Source organism: Mastigoproctus giganteus, chromosome 4, assembly GCF_048544385.1.
Source record: "Mastigoproctus giganteus isolate SK-2022 chromosome 4, ASM4854438v1, whole genome shotgun sequence".
In the NCBI taxonomy this organism is placed as follows: Eukaryota; Metazoa; Arthropoda; class Arachnida; order Uropygi; family Thelyphonidae; genus Mastigoproctus; species Mastigoproctus giganteus.
In genome coordinates, this window is record NC_143578.1 from 160598968 (window position 1) to 160621558 (window position 22591).

Sequence of the window (22591 nt, forward strand, 5' to 3'; positions counted from 1 at the left end):
TAGTTTGACTTCTCTGGATTGACTGACAGGCCAAAAAATTTGGCATACTTACAAAATGTATTTAGGTAGCGGTTTACAAATTCAGAGGAGGTTAGTCCTTCTTGTGAATCACCAACATGGCGTTTGCATAGCAAGTAGCATACAATATCATCAGCATACGATAGGAAAGCTGGAATTTGATCCCTTAGTGGAACAAATATTGCTGCAAATAGCAAAGCTGAGAGAGAACCACCTTGTGGGATCCCTACTTCGACGCTTTTAGTGACTGTAATGCTATCGCCTTTGAAATGAAGCATTCTCCTAGAAAGCAACTTATTGAGGATCTCGAGCATATTTCCGGATATCCCGTAGAATCTCTCAAGTAAGGCAAGAAGGGGTGTTATTTGGACTGACTCAAAAGCAGATTCCTGTCCAGAAAAATGGTGTGAAGATCTTCATTGTCATTCCAGGCATGAAGTACTTTCTGTGATAAGGACTGTAGGCAGGTTACAGTAGATCTATTAGGCATGGCATAATGGGTATGTTCTGGCCTATGCGCAAAGATTGCGAGTGCTACATCATTATAGATGTACTTCTCGAGGCATTTCAGGAAGGGAGAGGCAATTGATATTGGCCTTGAAGTCAGCCGGTCTATTCGCACGAGGCTTCTTCGGAACTGCTATGACTTTGTATGATAACCAGCTTGAAGACACCTGTGCAAATTTGAGTACTTTGTTGTAGAGTTGAATGAGCTCTTTGCTGATGAAATAAGAAGCAATTTTTAGACTAAAAAGAGGTATTGCATCAATTCCTATGGTGGACTTGTCAGGTAGTGAATTTATTATTTTTATTAGCTGTTCTTCGGAAATTTCTGTATTACTAGAAGGTGAAGAAACGTTAAACGCTTCGTTCCAAGGATATGCTTCAGACACACGGTGATCTCGCTTAAAACGCAGCACATGCTCACACTATTTCTGGACATATAAAGATAGAGGGATGCAAGTACGACTTATGGACCACACACGTTTCCCCCTGGATAGCCGGCCGTTCATTAAATTATCAATAGCAAATTGTTTACTCTTCTGGAAAATTTGGCGTATGACTCTCATGAAGGCGACATCTTGTAGGAGTCATGGGCTCCCTGTTATTCCCTAAAGGTTTTGAGTGGGGACTAAGGATGCAAGTTTTGGACATTGCAGACCTTGCAGTAAATTCCATCCATCTCGAAAGCACATGATGCAAGAAAGCAAACTATTATAGCATCAGCCAAAAAAAAAAAAAAAAAAAAAAACACACACACCATTCTCATTTCACCCATCCACTTGTTGCAAATGTTTGTCTAGTTCTGCCTCGAATCTGTTTAAGCTATCAACTTCTACAACGACAGATGGAAGTTTGTTCCAGCAATCAACCACCTGCTCGCTAAAGGCAAATGTCTGCACATCTATCCTACAACTGTCTTCAATTTGAATTTGTGCCCTCTCAGGTGATAATTTGTAGCAAGAGGAAGAATCCCATCAGCATTGAGCATGCTCAAACCATTCAAGGCTTTATACACCTCAATCAGATCACCTCACAGGTGCCTAGTCTCCAGACACCGTAATTTGCAAAACTTAAGAGCAACCCTTTGTTCTTACAACAGCTCTACATCCTTCTTAAAATGACTTGGACATTAAGCCTGATATACGATCATCAGTATCATTGATAAATACAGAAAACAACAATGGACTGAACATTGAATCCTGGGGACTCCAATAATAACATTAGTTCACGAAGAGCAGTATCCACTGATTACTACTCTCTGTCTACCACTCAACCAATCCCTTTATCCATAGCAGCAATTTGCATCCAATGCCACACTGCTCCAATTTGCATCCAATGCCACACTGCTCCAATTTGCATCCAATGCCACACTGTAGCAGTTTTCCATGTGGAACAGTATCAAAAGCCTTTCTAAGATCCAAATATATGATATCAAAATTATTCTTTGCATCCAGTTCCTTTGGGACTACATCATAGTATCAAATCAAATTGTTTAGACAAGACTTCTCCTTAACAAACCCATGCTGTGTCTGAGCTATAACTGGTCTTGTCTAGGTGATCCTGCAATGCTTCATTAACCAGTGCCTCCATTAATTTTCCTGGAACAGAAGTTAAAATAACAGGTATGTAATTATCTGTGTCTCCCCTCGATCCTCCTTTGTGGATTGGTGTCACATTTGCACATCTCCAGTCCATGTTACCTCCCGAGTCCAAGGAAGCTCTCATAATTATGGCTAAGGGTTTTCTTACTTTCTTTGCTGCCTCCTTTAATATAACTGGATAGATTCCATCCAGCCCAGGTGCCTTTCTTATGTTTATCTTCAACAATTTCTCCTCCACTTTCCTCTCAGTTATTACAAAATCATCCAGCTCACTGCCAGAGTTTAATACACCTCTGGCCTTCCCCTCCCTGAGTAACTCCTCATGTGTGAATGTAGATGCAAAATATTCATTGTTTGTTAGCTACCTTAGCAGGATCATCAACAGTTGAACCATCGATATCAAGTGGACCAATCTGATTTGTCCCCTTCCCTTCAGAGTTTACAGAAGTAAAGAACTCTTTGCTGTTTTTCTTTGCATCCTTTGCCAAAGATTTATTGTAATCTGCCTTTGCCTGCCTAACCTCTTTCGTGACTTGGTTACAGACAGTTTATATCTATCATAATCTTCTGTGTCACCTGTTAATTTATATGTATCTCATGCATTCTTCTTCCCTGCCACATGTCTAATTAGTTCATCTGACATCCATTTAGGCCTAAATCTTGAGCAATATTTCTTAGTTGGTATGAAAAGCCTAGTAGCTTTCAAGATTAATTCTTTGAATGCTTCCCATTTTGAATTTGCTGTTGGTAACATCAGTTGGTTCCACTGTATAGAATTTAAATACTGTCTCAGACCACCGTAGTCACCTTTACGACGAAAGAAAAAACCCTGCCCTTTACCCCTGATGGTAGGTACCTTTTTGAGTAAATCCCACTTCAGCACACTGTGATCACTACCACCTAGTGGTTAATTTATCTGCAGATTCTTAATGTATGAAGAATCACTACTGATAACCAGATGAAGAGTATTACTCCCTCTAGTTGCCTCCCGAACATGCTGCTGTAGAAAACAATCATCGAATAAATCCACAAAAGCCTTGCTAGTGTGTGAGTGACCAACCCACAAATTCCATTCAATCTCTGGGAAATTAAAATCCCTCATTATAAGACACTCTGCTTTACTGGCCCAACCACACCCAATCTCATTAATTATAAGAAATTAAAGGCAAAAGCACTTTTCATACAAAGGCAAGGCAATACAAAGAGATGGTCCACCACAGTGTCCACATTGTTATATAAATAATACTGTTAAACACATTCTCATTGACTGCCCCTATTATAAACAAAACAGAATTTCAAACCTGCAATCACTGATTAACCTTTATCAACCAATAACTTTAGAAAATTTGATTGGTGACGAGGCCAGTATTTCTGAATTTTTTCCTCTTCTTCAAACAAACTGGAATTTTTAATCTTTTCTGATTAAGGACTTTTCAGACTGTACGAGACTTTCTCATTTCCTTTTTATAATAAATGAATAGGCACATTATAGCCAAAGTAGCTTATGTGCCATGAAACCCCCACAACAACAGCAGGCAATGGATTGCACTGTTCTTTTCTCTTTCCCATTTCCTTTTAAGTCCAAAGCCTGGAATTAAAGTTGTGGCACTAATTTTCTGAATCTTTTATAATTTTAATTCCTTTGTAATCTTTCTAAACAACTATATTAACTGATTTCAGAATTACCACGGATCTGCAGAGCTAGATATAAAATGCAGTATTCCTGCTAATGAGTGGTAATAAGGTACACAGTACCTTATTACCACTTATTAGCAGGAAATTGAATGAAAGTTTTTGTTGGAACTTATGTGAACCCACTCTCCCTATCTACAATTATGAAAATTATGAATGGAATTAGAAATTAAAATGTGTTAGTTTTCATATTGATGAATGAATTACTTTCCCTGCAGGTTTTGTGGGTCAGTGAATTGTGTCATGTTTTTTTGTCTGCAGGAAAAAAATGCATTCAAAGCCACCCTAGCAAAAGTGGTTCCAACTCCTAATAATGGCTCACCACAGTTAGTTCAGTTGCATTGTATAAAGGTAAGGTGTATCTGTAAAATAAATATACTTAATACATTCAACATTATTTGTTCATTTAAATTACACTAGCCAACAAAAAATATTTTTTCATACCTTCGCAATGAAAATATGCGATTCTGGAGGAAATAAACTTCCTGATTCTGCAAATCACCATAAAAAGTCTCTATCACGTCGTCTACATCAAAAGATGTACCAATGTATAATGTTAAAATAAAGGGATATATATGATATATATAAACCATATAATTCAAGTTTGTAATACAATTGTAAAAAAAATTATACGTTCTCTGTATGTGTGGATGATAGATTTACAACCCTGAGAACATGTCATGATCAGGTAATACTTGGAAAACCTTGGCACAACCTACAATAATCCTCACCAAAAACAGTGTGCATTGTTCAAATTATAAATTTGAACAATTAGTAAATTAATAAGAGGAGTTTACCTCAATATAGTACGTGGAACACTTCCGTATGATACCCTCCAGAAATTAAAACGGAAAAAACGAAAATCAGGAAGGAAAATCGTTTTGAATATTTTCGTTAGATTCCTTTTAATATCAGGAAGGAAAATCGTTTTGAATATTTTCGTTAGATTCTTTTAATTGCGTTAATTTGAATTTTAATTGTTTTGAATTGATTTTGAATTGTGTTAAATTGATTATTTAATTATTTATAATTTACTTTAATTATTTATATTTTACTTTAATGTACCGGTAAGTTGTCGATTTTTTCGTTTTTTCCGTTTTAATTTCTGGAGGGTATCATACGGAAGTGTTCCACGTACTATATTGAGGTAAACTCCTCTTATTAATTTACTAATATCATTATCAACGTAGAACATATTGAGTATTACAGCTCTGATTCATACTATCTAATAAATTTGAACAATGCACACTGTTTTTGGAATCGGAATTTGAACATAAGGACCATAGGTAGAAGTCTGATTATGTTTATCACAAGAAAACAGAGGCCGGAATTGATTGCTAAAATTAAGAGAATTAGCGTCTGATTATGTTTATCACAAGAAAACAGAGGCCGGAATTGATTGCTAAAATTAAGAGAATTAGCTTATATGTCTTAAAATAAATCAGTATGCTATACATTACTGGCTAGATTATGCAAAATTGGCATATATTATTAAAACATAACTCCTTCTACATTTAATAACTGTGACATGATGTGAAATCTATCATGGTGATTTTTGAAATCTATGTATAAAAATTAGTTAAAAACAGCATTTAAGTTCTTGAAGGTAAAAATCGTGTTGGCCAGTGTTATCAATAATTTTAGTTATTTACATCTGCTAAACATTTTTGAACAGAGATGCCTACTACTGATTATCTTGTGACTTCAACAAATTTTTTGTTGCCATTCATATTTTGTCATTTTCTTCATTGTATGAAAATAATGACAGTTTATATAACAGTCCTTTTTTTGGAATAACCTTCTTTCACATGCATATCTAAAAAATACAATCTGTAGAAATTCAAAATGGGAAGCATTCAAAGAACTTATCTTGGAAGCTACTAGGCTTTACATACCAACTAAGAAATATTGTTCAACGTTTAGGCCTAAATGGATGTCAGATGAACTAATGAGACATATGGCAGAGAAGAAAAATGCATGGGATACATATAAATTAACATGACACAGAAGCCAGTGGTAGATATAAGTTGATCTGTAACCAAGTTACAAAGGAGGTTAGGCAGGCGAAGGCAGATTACGAGAAATCTTTGACAAAGGATGCAAAGAAAAACAGCAAAGAGTTTATTATTATTTTTACTATTAGCCATATGGTGCAAGAAAGCCTGAGCCTTATGCTGCACTAGCCAAAAAAAAAATAATTTTCTGAATTTACCCAGAGAGAGAGAGAGAATCACCGAGAAAAAGAAGAATGATGATATCCAGCTCAGGACCCTGGGTGTGCCAAGCCCCTACTCACCAGATGTGAGCCCCTGGGTTCTTTACTTATGTAAACTCTAGAAGGAAGGGGATGAATCAGATTGGTCCACTTGATATCGATGGTTCAACTGTTGATGATCCTGCTCAGGTAGCTAACAAACTAAATGAATATTTTGCATCGACATTCACACATGAGGAGTTATTCAGCGAGGGTAATGCCAGAGGTGTATTCAACTCTGGCAGTAAGCTAGATAATCTTGTAATAACTGAGAGTAAAGTGGAGGAGAAATTGTTAAAGATAAACACAAGAAAGGCACCTAGGGTGGATGGAATCTATCCAGTTATATTAAAGGCGGCAGCAAAGGAAGTAAGCAAACCCTTAGCCATAATTATGAGAGCTTTCTTGGACTCAGGGGAAGTACCCATGGACTGGAGATGTGCAAATGTGACCCCAATTCACAAAGGAGGATCAAAGGGCGACACAAGTAATTATAGACCTGTTAGTTTAACTTCTGTTCCTGGAAAATTAATGGAGGCACTGGTTAAAGAAGCACTGCAGGATCATCTAGACAAGACTTCAGTCATAGCTCAGACACAGCATGGGTTTGTTAAGGGGAAGTCTTGCCCGACCAATTTGATTGGATACTATGATGCAGTCACAAAAGAACTGGATGCAGGGAATAACTTTGATATTATATACTTGGATCTTAGAAAGGCTTTTGATACTGTTGCACATGGAAGACTGCTGCACAAATTGGAGCAGTGTGGCATTGGAGGCAAATTGCTGCTATGGATAAAGGGGTGATTGAGGGGGAGAAGACAGAGAGTGGTAATCAATAGACACTGCTCATCGTGGACTAATGTTATTAGTGGAGTCCCTCAGGGTTCAGTATTGGGTCCATTATTGTTTTCTGTATTTATAAATGATATTGATGATGGTATATCAAGCTTAATGTCCAAGTTTGCAGACGATACAAAGGTTGGCAGGGTTGTTAAGGACACTAACAGGGTTGTTACGCTATGCTGCTGCAACAGGATCTGGAAAGGTTGAGCAGATGGGCTGAGAGGTGGCAAATGAAGTTTAACATTGACAAATGTAAAGTACTATATATGGGAAACAGCAACCCCAGAGTAACGTATGAACTCTGTGGTACTACACTGACAGTGGTAGAGAATGAAAAGGACTTGGGGGTAATTGTGCAGGCAGATATGAAGTTCTTTGAGCATTGCAGACGGGCTGCAATAGTAGCTCATGGTGTCTTATCAATGATATACAGGAATTTTTCTATCAGTGATTGGGAGGTGATTATTCCCTTGTATAAGGCAATGGTCAGGCTACACCTTGAGTACTGTATACAGGTCTGGAGGCCTCATTTCAAGAAGGATGTAGAGCTGCTGGAACGAGTACAGAGAAGGGCAACAAGATTAGTGAGTGGAACAAAGGGTTGCTCTTACGAAGAAAGTCTTAAGTTTTGCAAATTACAGTGTCTGGAGACGAGGCACCTGCGAGGTGAGCTGATAGAGGTGTATAAAGCCTTGATACACCTCTATCAGAATGGTTTGAGCATGCCTAATTCTGATGGGATTCTTCCTCTTGCTCAGAATAATCATCTGAGAGGGCATAAATTCAAATTGAGGAAAGACAGATGAAGGATAGATGTGCGGAAATTTGCCTTTAGCCAGCGGGTAGTTGGTTGGTGGAACAGACTTCCATCCCTTGTTGTGGAAGTTGATAGCCTAAATGAATTTAAGGCTCAGCTGGATAGGTATTTTGAACGAACGGAGGAGTGAAGTGGAAGTTTTTGTTTGGCTGATGCTGCATAAGATTGCATTCTTGCATTATATGCCTCTACTAATGCTAATGATAAATTCAGTTATAATGTGAATGAGTATCTCCTGTACTCAGCCTTCATCTCATATAGAAGTAAGTACTATAAGATTCTAATACCCTTTGTGCTTGGGGTTTCTGTTTAAAAAAAAAAAAAAGTTTGCTTGACAGCTATGGAGCAAGAAATGGTTATCAGCACATGTATTGTTGTGATAATAGGATCTGGCAAGAGCCCTGAAAGAATAGGACACTAGTACTTAAATTAAAATTGTATCACTCTTGTGGTATAAGAGTGTTATCATGTTATACATAATTTTTTTGTGGCATCAGATTTCTCTGATATTGAAGATGGCAGAGAAATCTGGTGCCACAAGAAGTAGCTATTTTCAGAGATTGTTTTGTCAAGGAAATGGGAAATACATTGTGTTTTTTTTTTTTTTTTTTTATGTAAGCCCCAAACACGAGAGGTATTAGAACCTATAGGATAGGTTCTAATACCTATCCTATAGATTGGGTTGGAGGTTGAGAAGACGAAAGAAGATATTTGTTGACATTGGACTTGAACTTTTGTAGACTGTAATTTTCAGGAAATACGTATGAAGGAAGGTTGTTCCAGAAAATGGCAGTTGAATGAATAAACGAGGAAGATGAAAAGTTCATTCTGTGAGTTTGAAGTTGGACAGTAAATGGATGTTGGCTGGTGGCTGCACGTGTTTGGACTGTTTTGAAAGAGAGAGTGGGAATTATAGAAGCCAGTTCAGAAGAACAGTGCTCATGGAAGTATCTGTAGAAGAGGCATGCAGCAGAAACAGTACGTCTATGAGACAGCGAGTGGAGAGACTTTGTTAAAGATGAATCATTAAGTAACCTAACTGCCCTCTTCTGAATGGAATCAAGAAGCCTGAGAGAGAGGTTTTGGGGGCACCACCCCAGATGTGGGAACAATATTCCATGGCAGGGCAGATTTGCAATTTATACAGAGTGAGCAGTTGTTTGGAAGAAAAGTAACCCCGAGAGCGAAAGAGAAAACCAAGTTTTTTAGATGCAGAGGAAGCAATATTTGTAATGTGCTTGTGCCAAGAAAGAATAGAAGTCAGCGTAATCCCCAAAAGAGATATATCATTTTGCCTAGAAATCGGAGTGTCACTAAAGATAAGCATAGGAGCAGAAGAATCCTTTTTGCGAGATATAAGACAAGACTGAGTTTTAGAAGGGTCGAAATCAACTAAGTTGTCTTTGCCCCACTGGAGAATTACCTGAAGATCGGCATTTAAGGGATTGGTAGCAGAATTTTGAGAAGTTGAAGCTGATTGAGCAGGACAAGGTTTCTCAAAATGGAAAGTGGAATGCAATGTGCTATCATCGGCAAAACTATGGATAGGTTTTCCAGCCAATGGAAGAATGTCATTAATATACAAGAGGAAAAGAGTGGGGGAAAGAACTGAACCTTGGGGGACACCGGCATTAGTGGAGAAGTTAGAAGACAGAGAGCCATCTACCATCACCCTCAGTGAGCAATCAGAGAGAAAACTGGATAACCAATTACTAAAAACAGTTGGCAAACCATAAGATGGAAGCTTGTTTAGAAGACCTTTATGCCAAATACGATCGAAAGCCTTTGAGATGTCAAGAGCAACTACTTGTGTTTGACCGAACTTTCCATTGAATTAGTCTACAAATGGGTAACATAAGCCAGAATATCACCAGTGGATCGACACTAACGGAATCCATACTGGTGATCGTTGATCAGATGGAAGGTTTCGAGGTAGTTTAGGAGTTGGCGGTTAATTGATTTCTCCATTACTTTAGAAAGAGTAGAAGTAATTGCAATGGGATGATAATTGGATGGGAGGGATTTGTCACCCTTTTTAGGAACTGGCTGGATATGAGCAAATTTCCAAGCAGAAGGAAAAACGCCTTTGGAATAAGAAAGTGAAAAAAGCAGCAAAGAAAAGGAGTAAGTTCAGGAGCACAGGTTTTGAGAACAAGTGGTGGAGAAATACCATCAGGACCTGGAGCTTTCTTAGCATCAAAATTTGTCAAAATCCTTCTGACATCCTTTTGACGGAAGACCACAGGAGGCATTGAATGGAGCATGTTGGGAATGGTGGGAGGTGTTTTACCAAGATCATTAATACATGAGTTGGAAGAAAAATGGGATGCTAGCAGGTCAGCTTTATCCTTGGCTGAAGTGACAACAGAACCATCTGGTTTGGACAGAGGTGGGAGCAGAGATGGGCAAAAGTTGCGGCCAATAGCTTTGGAAAGAGACCAGAATGCTCGGCTACCATTAGGGCAAGAAGCAAGTTTCCTTCTCTTAGCTTGTTGAAAATTTAGTTTGGACTGATTAATAACTGCTTTACAAAGTATAGTTTTTATACTTTACAAAGTTTAAAAAGTATAGGTGGAATAGAGCCACTGTTTTTTCTGCATGGAGCAAAAATAAATGCCCTTATTTTTACAGCAGCTATCAACTTTTTTTGAACGTATAAAAGTGATATTGTTGTACAACAATATTACTTTTCAATAATACTCATTAATATCACTAATGATATGAAGAATAGGGGATATATGGCAATGTTGAGTAAAAGTTGCAAATAAGGATTAAATTTGAAAGTGTTTCAATTCTGCTGAGACACCATTAGCAGCGAGTACATGATGAGAGTCTTCTCAGTTAATTTGGCCTGGAGCAGAGCTAATGGGGTAGGATTTTTCTTAGTATAGTCTATGCTTGTTAATGACCAAGACTGTTTTTATAGGAATGAGATAAATTTAAATTGAAGGGGGCATAAGATGGAACAACCTACATATTGCTGTCTCTATAGCATCAGAGTTGCTATTGAGTTTACCAAGCCATCATGTTAGGTTAGTTGAAACACTAGTAGTGTGAGTAAATAATAATGTTTCAACAGCAGCTTCAAACAGAGGTGAAAGTTCTGTTGCCTCTATTGGGACATTCAGTAGCCTTGAATTGCCATGTATTTGCCTTTGCTTGTATCTCATAGGAAAATATATTTTCTGTCAGTAATTTGCACGTGCAGAGAAGAACAACAAGAATAGTAATGGACACACAGGGAGTACTCTTACGACGAGTCTTCAGTTCTGAAACACACACACACACACACACACACACACACACACACACACACACACACACACACACACACACACACACACACACACACACACACACCCTCTGTGTGTAAGGATAGGGAGGCAATTATCCTGTTGTATAAGGCAATGGAGAGACTGTATCTGGAGTGATGCATTCAAGTCTGGACGCTTCATTATTGGAAGAGGTGCAGAGAAGAGCAACAAGAATAGTAATGGACCCGCAAGGGTACTCTTACCACATCTTCAGTTCTGAAATTGCAGCATTTTGAAACTAGGCACCTATGATGAGACCTGATGGAAGTGTTTGAATAGACTGAGTAAACTAAATGGTGGTGGTGGTGGCATCCTTACTCTTTCTTGTGTAAAAATTTTCTTTCAGTCAGAGAGGGATTGATTGTTGGAACAAATTACGATCTGATGATGTGAAAGTGGGTAATTTGAATAAATTTAAGGAAGAATAGACAGATTATTAGTGAATGGACAGATGAGGTGGTTAGTTAATTTTTTTTGGCTAATTCTATATAATCGTGCTTCTTTGTGTGCCATTTTCCACCACATACTAAATTCCCAGATAACTGTATAAAATTAACAATACAGGTAACCCTTGTATAACACGGTAGTTTGGTTCCTACAAAATCTCATGTAATGCGAAACCGTGTTATACTGTACTAAGAACCAGTACAAAAAGGGGGGGTTACGTTCCAAAAGCTAACAAAAATAGGCCATTTTTTTTTTTATAACTATTGTAAACTTAATTTTTATAGTAGTAATAACTTTATATTTTAACTTTATTTTTATAATAGTAGTAACTTAAATAGTAATAACTGAACTAATGTCTTACCTTACAAACCGTGATACTTATATGTGAGATAATGTATGTTCATTTAATTTTCTTCCTCTTCATCACTGCTAAGCACAATCTCTTCTGTAGCATCTAGATTTTGCTATACATGCTGCTCTTTTTAAAAGTCATGAACTGCACTCTTCAAAGTCACAATTATTTTTTATGGTCTCAAAAGTTCAATAGCACAGTATCTTGTTGAGAGATCCCTGGAGAACCCAGGGATCTCTCAACAAAAAATAGTGGACCCGTGCTTTAAATGATATGTGAAAATCGGGAGATTATTTTCCAGTTAGCAAAATAAAAATAAATTTATGCTTACATACACAAAAAAGGAATGGAAACATTTAAAAGGACATCTAACATAATAGCAGTGTTTTCCCAGCACAAAAGCTCAAAAATACCGTGTTATGCGAGATTTCCAGCAATTCTCAAACCATGTTAGAGCGAAACCTTGTTGCACAAGGATTTCCACAATTTATCAATCGCGTTAGAGCAAAACCATGTAGAAGTACCGTGTTATACGGAGGTTGCCTGTCTTAGAGATGCTTTAACTTGCCCATGTTACTGTTTTACTTCATCAGTGAGCAATATTTGAATACATTAAAACAAATTAGAAATATTTTACTAAAGGCTAATAGAAACTCACCAAAGAAGCAAGACATAAATTGATGTCAGACAACATTACTTGGGTTTTTGGATTGTAGAGCTCACTGAGTGTCACCTTTGTATTGTATGTGTTGCATTGATCATCTTAGGAGAAGAGGAGGGCTCTTGGGAACTGACTGCTGTTAGGACAGAGCACAGATCTAAATGAGAAGCAAAGTGGCTTCATATTGAATAAGAAATTTTGATGTTTCAGGCATTACTATGACTGGAGTTTTTTGTTTAGGAACAGTTGCAGTTTCTATAAACAAGAAACTGTTCTGCGGGGGGGAGGATATGTTGGAACATGTTGAGGTTTTTTTATCGTTAATGGCCTTTGCTAGTTTGGCTAACTGTGCTAGTTTTACTCAGAGCTTCTTGGTGATGCTGCTGGTTTTACTTGGAGCTTGTTGTTTTTATTTAATGATAGGTATTATCGAGAAGTCATAATTGATTAAAGCCAATAATTTGTTTATTTTGATTATACTCATTGTTTGAATGATTCATTTGGTTATTTCATTCAATTATACCATTTGAATGGTACAATCAAATTTTTCATTCAATCATATCATTTGATTATATTGTTTGAATGATTGGTAGTAATAATATTAATTGTTTGATTATTGAAATCTCTCAATTACTAATCATTTAATTGTGTGCTCTTCACTTGTTTTATTGTGTTGGTTGTGTATGGGACATGGGTAGGGAATCTCATACCATAACTCTGCTTTTGAACATATACACCAGCTAATTGTTTATCAGTAGTCCCTTGGACATATTGATGGAGTTGTGGAGAGCCCGATTCTTCAAATACTGTGTAAACCCCTTAGTAGTGTTGTGGTGTTGTATTTTATATCTGCTAAACTACTTTGGCTAAATTGAAGTATTTTTTCAGTTAAACATACAAATATAAATAATGATGCAGTATGTTAGACAGTTTCTGCACCTTTTAACCTCTATTAAAGAAAAGGTATTTCTAAAAATAAGAAATCGCCTTGTGTGACCAATTGTGGGTTGATATCCTCTGAAAATACATCTCGAGTAATTTATGTTGTCTATATGAAACAGCTCTTCTAAAAAAAAATAAATATGTTATTTCAACAAAATATATACAACAGAAAACTTTAATATGTCACATAACATTATAGAGCAAAGTAGCAAAGTTAGTATTAGTATAGAGTTAGGTAGCAAAGTTAGTATTAGTAAACAGCAGGGATATTGCCCCCAATGGGGAAAAATTGTTTTTTTAGGGGGGGGGACAAAAATCATGGATATTACAATGGTTTGTGGCCCTCCAAAGTTCAACTTCACCTAAACTACAGCCATTATCAACCCACTGCAGGATGGAAGCCTCCTCAACAATTGATGTTGAGGGAAATAGACCATAATCTGCCACGCTGATCCAGTGCGGGTTGGCAGATCAACTGTATTTAGCAGTCAGGGGCTTGAACCCCAGTCTACTCAAGGAGTGTGTGCTACTGCACTCCCGCTCCTGACCACTTGGCTACGGAAACTCTATAACTCTACCCAACGACATCTTATTCCTTAATATTTAATTTTGGTTTTAATTTTCTCTCATTGGTTTTTTTTTTCCCCCTGAGACAACTGATTTTTAACATATAGGTATATTATATTAGGAGTGAGTGAGAAATTTTGATAAAAGGAAGATAGTGGGCATGATTTAACTCAACCACATTTGCTTTTCACAGACATTGAATGCCTAAGTGCTTTCAGAGGTAATATCTTCACAATCCTTGGATTGCACCTTTTCAACAGCTGCGACCTGGCGGTAGCATGGTGGGTGTGGTTTATTTAAAATAAATAAATTTTCTGTTTATACTCCAGGATGACCAAACGGTCAGAGGAGTTCACAAGATAGAATACGAGAAACAGCACCGTATTTAGCAGTCACAGGCTTTTGAACCCCAGTCACTCAAGGCACGTGCACCTGTGCGCTTGGCTACAGCGGCCGTCTCTTTTTTTTTTTTATTTATTCTTTTGTTTCTTTGGTCAATATATGAGGCATGGATGGGATGAGGAATTGTTTCAGTCTATTGTTTCTACTTTCTAAGCAACAATTAGTACTGAGTTTTTGTTTTCTTGTGGAAGTTATTTTTGATCCACAGTGCTTTTGTAAGTGACATGGGCTATGAGAGTTAAATAAAAATAGTTTATATTTCATTATTTAACCCATCATCAATCATGTCAATTGCTGAAAAGAAAAAGTGTTGACAGTATATGGATGAATATCTATCTAACTTGTGGTTTTATTGAAAGCCCACTCAACTCAAGACAGCCTGTGTCTCATGTGTAATAGTCCTTTTTCAAATGAGGCTATGAAACCATCAAGACTTTCAGATCACTTAAAAAGGAAATATCCTGATAAAGTTGGTAAATATATCGAATATTTTAAAAATTGAAAACAGAATTTTGAGCAACGTAACACTGTTACTTCCTTATTTAAGAACACACAAATAAATGACGAGGGAATGATTGCTTCTCATAAAATTGCAGAAATCATTGCAAAAACTGGTAGTGCTTGTACAGTTACTGACTGTTATACGACCAGCATTAGAGACTGTAATTTCAAAAAAGTGATGCATCAAAAACCTTCCAGTATTTTAAAATGCCATTGAGCAATGATTCAATTCGATGACTAAGCGATGAGATGCCAGTTAACATTGAAGAGCAGCTAATTAATAAACTAGAATGAGGAAATTTTATGTTCAGATTGATGAATCCACAGTTACTGACAATAAGGCCCTTCTAATGGCATGATGATTGTAAATTGCAAGAAGAGATGTTGTTTGTAAAATTTATAGAAACTGATTTTACTGGAGCATCCATTTTTGCTAATGAAAAACAAATACCATTGGAAAATTTGGTATCCTGGGCCACTGATGGTGCTACCTCTGTGGTTAGAAGGCAAAGGTTTTATAGCCCACCTAAAGGAAGTATGTTCCGAAGTTCTTGCATTGTGCACCGACATGATCTGGTTGCAAAAAATATTAGTCCAGTTCTTTATCAATCTCTCAGTATAGTTATTAAAACCATCAATAAAATAAAGTCACATAGCAAACATGATCAACTTTTCAGAAAATTGTGTTGATAACGAAGAACAGTATGTGAGTCTGCTTTTACGTACAGAAGTGAGATGGCTTTCTAAAGGAAACTGTCTAACAAGATTTGCAAATCTTTTTGATATGATAATTAGTTTTTAGAAAGCGAAGGAGACAGGTTTAGCAAAGGAGATTATCAAACACTAAAACAACCTATACTAATATAGCTTGGATTTTTCGAAAACTTCAAAACTTAATGAAGTATTACTTCAACTTCAAGGGAAATTAATTACAGTGATAGACTGTGAATGTGTATTAAAACCTTTCACTGAAAAACTGGAAATATTTGAAAGCAATTTAATGAGAAAACAATTTCATGGTATGCAAGAGTTAGCTGAAATCAATGAATCTCTCACTGAGAATAATCTTAAGAATTTAGATCATTTGTGTTCTTTAAAAGGTGAAATGAAAAATAGATTTTCAGATTTATTTTCTTTTGAAATGAAGCCATGAATGTTAGGTCCAATTGGATGCAATGCCAGGTGAAGAAATCCAAGAACTCATTGAATTAAAATGTAATGAAGCATGCAAATATAAATTCAAAAAAGGTGAAATGACTGAGTTGTGGGGATCAAAAACAACTTAACTTCTTTATCCAACAATGTAGTCCGAAATGGCCAAAGTACTTCTTTGTTTTCCAGTGTCTTATATGATTGAAAGTGGTTTTAGTTCAGTAATCAATTATGTTTTGTTATATATTCAAGAGGAGACAGAATTAAACTTACTAATATCATACTGAACATTGAACTTTTAGCTAATAAGCATCAGGCTCGGGGATCCCATTGAATAAAAAGAGTAAGTATGAAGTATTTTCTTGTTTAAAATTTCATGGGGGGTCGATTAGGAAAAAAATTATCTAAAATAGCCCTTTAAGGGGTGATGTTGAGAAACACTGGTATAGAGCAAAGTTAGTATCAACTTTTCAGCCTTTTTTTTTTTTTTTTTTCTGTTTTTTATTTTTTAAAGTTTAGTTAGATAAAAAAATAATTCAGCAGTTTATTTTTTTATCTAACTAAAAATTTGGTGGTCACCTGCTTAACTAACTTTCACAGCAATTTAGCACAACAGTTTGGAATTGTTTTTTAGAGAACAGTTATTGCAGAAAGGTTTTAATGTATAATAAATAAATAAATATATTTATTGCCAAGGATATACATATGAACAACAGTGTTCTGTTCAGTAATATATAAAGGTAAAGATCTCTCCACAGCTGGAAAGATATGGCCAAGGGATTTACATAGTTGAAGAATTACCTGGCATGGAGGAAGCTGACAGTATATCCAGTATCCTACATCAAGATATCCAGTAACTCTATTAACACATCAGGTGTGGCCCCAGTGCTGAAGTGATTGTAATCGAGCATTTTTTCTAGTGTGACTCTATTGCTAAACTTGTGTGAATTCATATTGCTTTCGTGCTTGCAGCGTATTGTCTATTATGCTTGCAACATACTGCTTCGCTTTCATTGTACTGTAATCCTTTCACTTGCAACACACTGCATTCCCTTTTGTTTGCTAGATCCCAAGTGGCACAGCTCCTACTTCCACATGGTGGGGCTGGAAACCTGGTGCAAAGAGCTTTCCTTAGGGCTAAAGGAGCAAGATGAATACAGAACAATATCTAGTGCTTAAATCATCATCCATTCCTAATATGGACTTTGAAGAATTATCTGGCATGGAGGAAGCTGACATCAGTATATCCAGTATCCTCCATGAAGATATCCAGTAACTCTATTAACACATCAGGTGTGGCCCCAGTGCTGAAGTGATGATAAAATCCAAAGAGGATCGGATGGTGCAACCCTGCCCATCGTTTTTAATTTTCCACTCCCCTACTAGCCAGCCTATGAGTAAATTGTCTCCTTTTTTTCATACAGAAACATCTGGAAGGTATGCAGGATCTCCTCAGACTTTAACTGCAATCAGGAGATCTGTTAGTAGAAACTATGAACCAAAGACATTCCAAAAAACTTTTACAACTTACAAACTTTGCTGACATTCCTGTAAAAATATCTCCTCATGCAACCCTAAATTCATCTAAGGGACTAGTTAGGGACTAGTCTAGTTAGGAACTATTAATTGTCACAAAGGAAGATATAACCCAAGAGCTGCAGGGACAAAATGTAATTGAAGTAAATGAGTAATGATTAAAAAAGATAACCATCTTACCCCTACTAGAAATATTCTCACCTTCAATACACCAAACTTATCCTCCTCTGTAAAAGCAGGTTATTTGCTTTGCCGCATTTGCCTCTGCATTCCCAACCCTTTACGATGTTATAAATGCTAAAAGTATGGCACTCTCGAACTACATGCAGAGGCGATCCTGTCTGCCCTAACTGTTGGTCCTCAGATCACATTCAAAGTGACTGTTTGGCTACAAAAATGACCTGCCCAAACTGCAAAGGTGACCATCCTGCATATTCCAAGACGTGAAAAATCGAAAACTGAGAAAAAATAGCAAAATATAAGGTTGGAAAAACTGAGGAAAAAAAATAGTAAAATACAAGGTTGAGAACAAAGTTATCTAGAAGCAAGAAAGCTAGTTGCACCTACTATAAAAAAAATATTACCTATGCTAATGATGTACAAAAATATCAGACAGACTCGAACTAATGTTACAATTCCCACTATTAAATCAATTTCTGATTGGGCTAGAACTGTCCTCTCTGAGCAACAACTAATTGTACGTAAGCAACAATCCTAGCTCTCAGACCATTCAAATAATACTCCTATGACAATACCAGTGGCATCTTCTTCTCCAATTATTACTGCCACATCTCATATTACAAACCGAAATGCAATGAAAAATATTCAGGATGCAACCATGTACAGATGGCACATCCATACAGGAAGATCCTATTTTAGAAATCTATGCTGAAGAACAAATGGAAACTTGTCAGCCAGTTTTCCCAAAAAAAAAAAAAAAGATAAACCAAAATTGGAATGTTACAAATAATGCCTTGTATTTTACCATGGAATTGCAGAGGCTTTTGTTGCAGCACAGATGGTATCCTAGATCTAATTAACCGATATTCTCCAGCTGTCCTTTGTCTTCAGTAAACTTACTTAACTTCACAAATTTTTCCTTCGATAAAGATCTAACTTCTGATCTTTATCGAAGGAAAGTGTGACAATCTTGATAAATTCAAAGATTCCTACTAAACATATCCCGCTTCATACTGAATTTGAAGCTGTTGCTGTTCGTATAACTCTTCATATTGCAATAACACTTGTCTCAATCTACTTACTGCCAACCATACTTGCTCGTTAAAAGATCTTGAAGATCTTTTTGTACAGATACCTCCACCTCTCTGTATATTATGGGATTTTAATGGGCACCACCCCTTATGGGGTGCTTCTAAATTAGATAGATGGGGTCAACTTGTTGAAAGCTTTCTCGAGTCACTAAACCTCACCATACTCAATACTGGTACACATACTCATGTTCAGCTCCAAACTGGACACACCTCAGCAATAGATCTCTCAATTTGTTCTCCAGTACTAGCCCCGACCATAGAATGGTATGTTATAAATGATCCCATGGGCAGTGATCAGTTCCCAGTTGTATACAGCATATTGATAGCACAGACTCCTTTAGCTAAACCCTGTTGGAAATGGAATTTGTCCAAGAAAACTGGGCAAAATTTCAGTCATCGATCTCTCTCTTGATGAGGAAAAAATCTGCCTCCAGCCTATTAATAATGTGACATCACATTGCATCTCCTAAATGTGGCCAAAGACATAATACCATTATCAAATTCCCAGATCGAAAGCATTATAATTATTAGTGGAATGAAGAATGCACAAAAGCAAAGAAAGCAAAAAATAAAGCCTGGAATTTATTTTGGCAATGTCCAGCTATAGCCAATCTCATTACTTATTATTATTATTAGCCATATGGTGCAAGGAAGCCTGAGGCTTATGCTGCACCACCCAAAAAAAAAATTTCTGTGTTATCCTGAGAGAGAGAGAAGTAGAAGGAAATCACCAAGAAAGAGAAGAATGATGATATCCAGCTCAAGACCCTGCGTGTGCCAAGCCCGTACTCACTGGATGTGAGCCCTGGGGTTAATATAAGAAGTTAAGGGCAAAAGCATGTTTCATACGAAGGCAAGCCAAAAAAGAATCCTGGACCCGTTTTCCCTTGAGCATTAACAAAAATACTGACACTAAAACAGTATGAAAAAAATTAGACAGCTGTCTGGTAAGTTTCCTATTGTGCTTTTTCAATCCTCTCCTGGAATGGACGAGATCTATCTAGTCCCTTAGATAGATGTCTAGTCCCTTAGATAGCTAATGTTTTGGGCAATACTTTTTCTGAAATCTCAGCAGCATCAGCTTATACTACATCATTCCAACAAATTAAAAACACTACAGAACAGCATTCTATTAACTTTCAAACTGTCCTCCTTTCATATAATAAACCTCTTCAATATTCTGAACTTTTACATGCCATTAGAACAGCCCAGAATGGTGCCGCTGGGCCAGATGGGATTTATTATGTTATGCTACAACATGTTGATGACAAAGCTTTGCATGTCCTCCTGGTTTTTTAGAACAGTATATTTTTAGAAAATATTTATCCAGCTTCTTGGTATCATTCTACTGTTTTGGCATTCCTGAAGCCTGGAAAAGATTCAACCAACCCCTATAACTAGATACCAATATCTCTCTCTCTCTCTCTCTCTCTCTCTCTCTCTCTCTCTCAAGCTGCCTCAGCAAAATCCTAGAAAAAATTGTCCACTATAGACTCATCTGGATCATTTAGTCAGAGCATCTAATGAGCCATAGTCAACATGGCTTTTGCCAAAGCAGGTCATGCTTTGATCTTATGCTTAATGCTGAATTTGCCATTCATAATGCTTTTGTTAAACAGGTATATCTAGTAATAGTTTCAATAGATAAAGAAAAGGCTTTTGACACCACCTGACAGCATGGCATACTTAGTGATCTTTACTGTCTTGGTCTACGGGACAACCTTCCTATATTCATGAAGAATTTTCTACATACTAGATTGTTTCAAGTTTGACAACAACATGCCTTCTCTGCAACATTCATTCAAGAAGAGGGTGTTCCACAGGGATCAGTAGTGCCACTCTTTTTGCTCTCAGAATAGATTCTATCACTAAACAACTTCCAAATACAGTTGAAACTTACCTTTATGCAGATGACCTTTCCATCTTCTGCTATTCCCAAAACATAGGGGTCTATTGAACGACAGCTTCAGAGATCACTTAGTAAAATACAGCAATGGGCCAGCCTCAAAGGCTATTGACTCTCGCAGCAGAAAACAATTGCTATCCATTTTTGTAGAAAATGCAAACTTCATACGAATTCTGAACTTCAAATCTGTAATGTCTCCATCTCATTCACTAATAACATCAGATTTCTAGGATTAATCCTTGACAACAAGTTAAATTTCTTAGATCATATTAAAAATGGCTGGACTTCCTGTCTAAAAAAGTTAAACATACTCAGAGTTTTATCTGCCCAAACATGGGGTGTAGTCATACCTCCCTGCTTCATTGGTGCACGATAGCCTTAGATGCTGATGCACCATTAAACTTCCAATAACCAACCAACCTCCCTGTTTCAGTTATATAGGGCATTAGTCAGATCCTATTTTGATTATGGACCTCCCATATACGATTCTGCAACAATGAGTGCATTGTGCTGGCTTGATCCAATTCAACTCAGTGCTTTGAGGATTGCACTTGGTGCATTCAGAACATTGCCACCACATAGTCTCTACATCGATGTTCACAAGCTCCCACTAACTTTACATAGGAAAACACTGTTACTGTGGGGCACCTCCATAGCCAGGTGGGCAGGAGCAGCAGTTCGTAGCACATGCTTCTTGATTAGACCGGGGTTCGAGCCCGTGAGCCACCAAATATGGAGGGTGCGGAAAGGTCAGGGAATGACCACCGCATATTCCCGGAGCAATATGGTCTTAGTTGCTAATGCTCCTAAAAACAAAATAATAACAACAACAACAACTGTTACTGTTGAAGTATGCTGTCAACATGCAAAGTTTTGCCTCACATACCATTCAGTCATACCTATTGAATCCACCATTAGAAAACCTCTATAGAAATAAACCTAGCATAGTAAAACCAGCTGGACTTCATCTTCTTCTTGAACTGAAGCAGGCTTGGAATGTTTCCATCCATTCTATACAACAGGTAGCAATGTGCATTTAACCACCATGGGCTCCTCCTCTACCGATCTGTGACACTTACCTCTGCCAATGCAGAAAGAATATTTTACAAGCATTAACTGTCAAACAACTTCATGCAGTTCACACTTAAAGGTATATTGGTTTTCCCCCAATTTATACAGATGGCTCTAAATCTAATTCAAATGTTGGAGCAGCCACAGTGTTTCCGAATACTATTATTTCAGCATTCCTACCACCCGAATTCAATATCTTCTCAGCTGAATTATATGAAATCAAACTAGCCTTAGAAAATTTCTGTTCTGTTCTTTAAAATTTGTTATTTACACCGATTCCCTCATCTCAATCATGGCATTATGTCATTCTTCAAATAAAGTTCACCGTGTTCTAGATGAAATTAGAATCTTATTACTGCAAATTGAAGAACACCATCAACTGGTCATGTTCATTCTGGTATTTTGGGTAATGAACTAGCTGATAAAACTGAAAAAAAAAAATCCAGTCACCTTTGATTTTACCAATATCCCTGTTCCAGCATCAGACTATGCACTAATTCATTCATGCTTCATGCCTATCAGAATGGACAGCACTATGGCACTCTCAAACTAATAAAATCTTTCAGTGTAAACAAGATCCAAAAATTTGGTGCTCCAGTGTCTGCACATTAAAACGAGAAGAGTGGTCCTTTCAAGAGCAAGAATAGGTCATACATATATGACCCACCTTCATTTACTCACAGGAGATAATCCACCACAGTGTCCACATTGTTCTATAAATCTGACTGTTAAACACA

The 22591-nt window shown here is 37.0% G+C and overlaps 1 protein-coding gene across 1 annotated transcript in view; it reads left to right on the forward strand.

Moving 5' to 3' along the window:
* Positions 1 to 22591, forward strand: part of LOC150087146 (endoplasmic reticulum transmembrane helix translocase) — a 760787-nt gene that overhangs the window by 52196 nt on the left and 686000 nt on the right. Inside the window, exon 2 of the mRNA XM_090371851.1 lies at positions 4077 to 4166. Coding sequence (XP_090227977.1) covers positions 4077 to 4166 — 90 coding nt within the window. The remainder of the gene's footprint in view (positions 1 to 4076; positions 4167 to 22591) is intronic.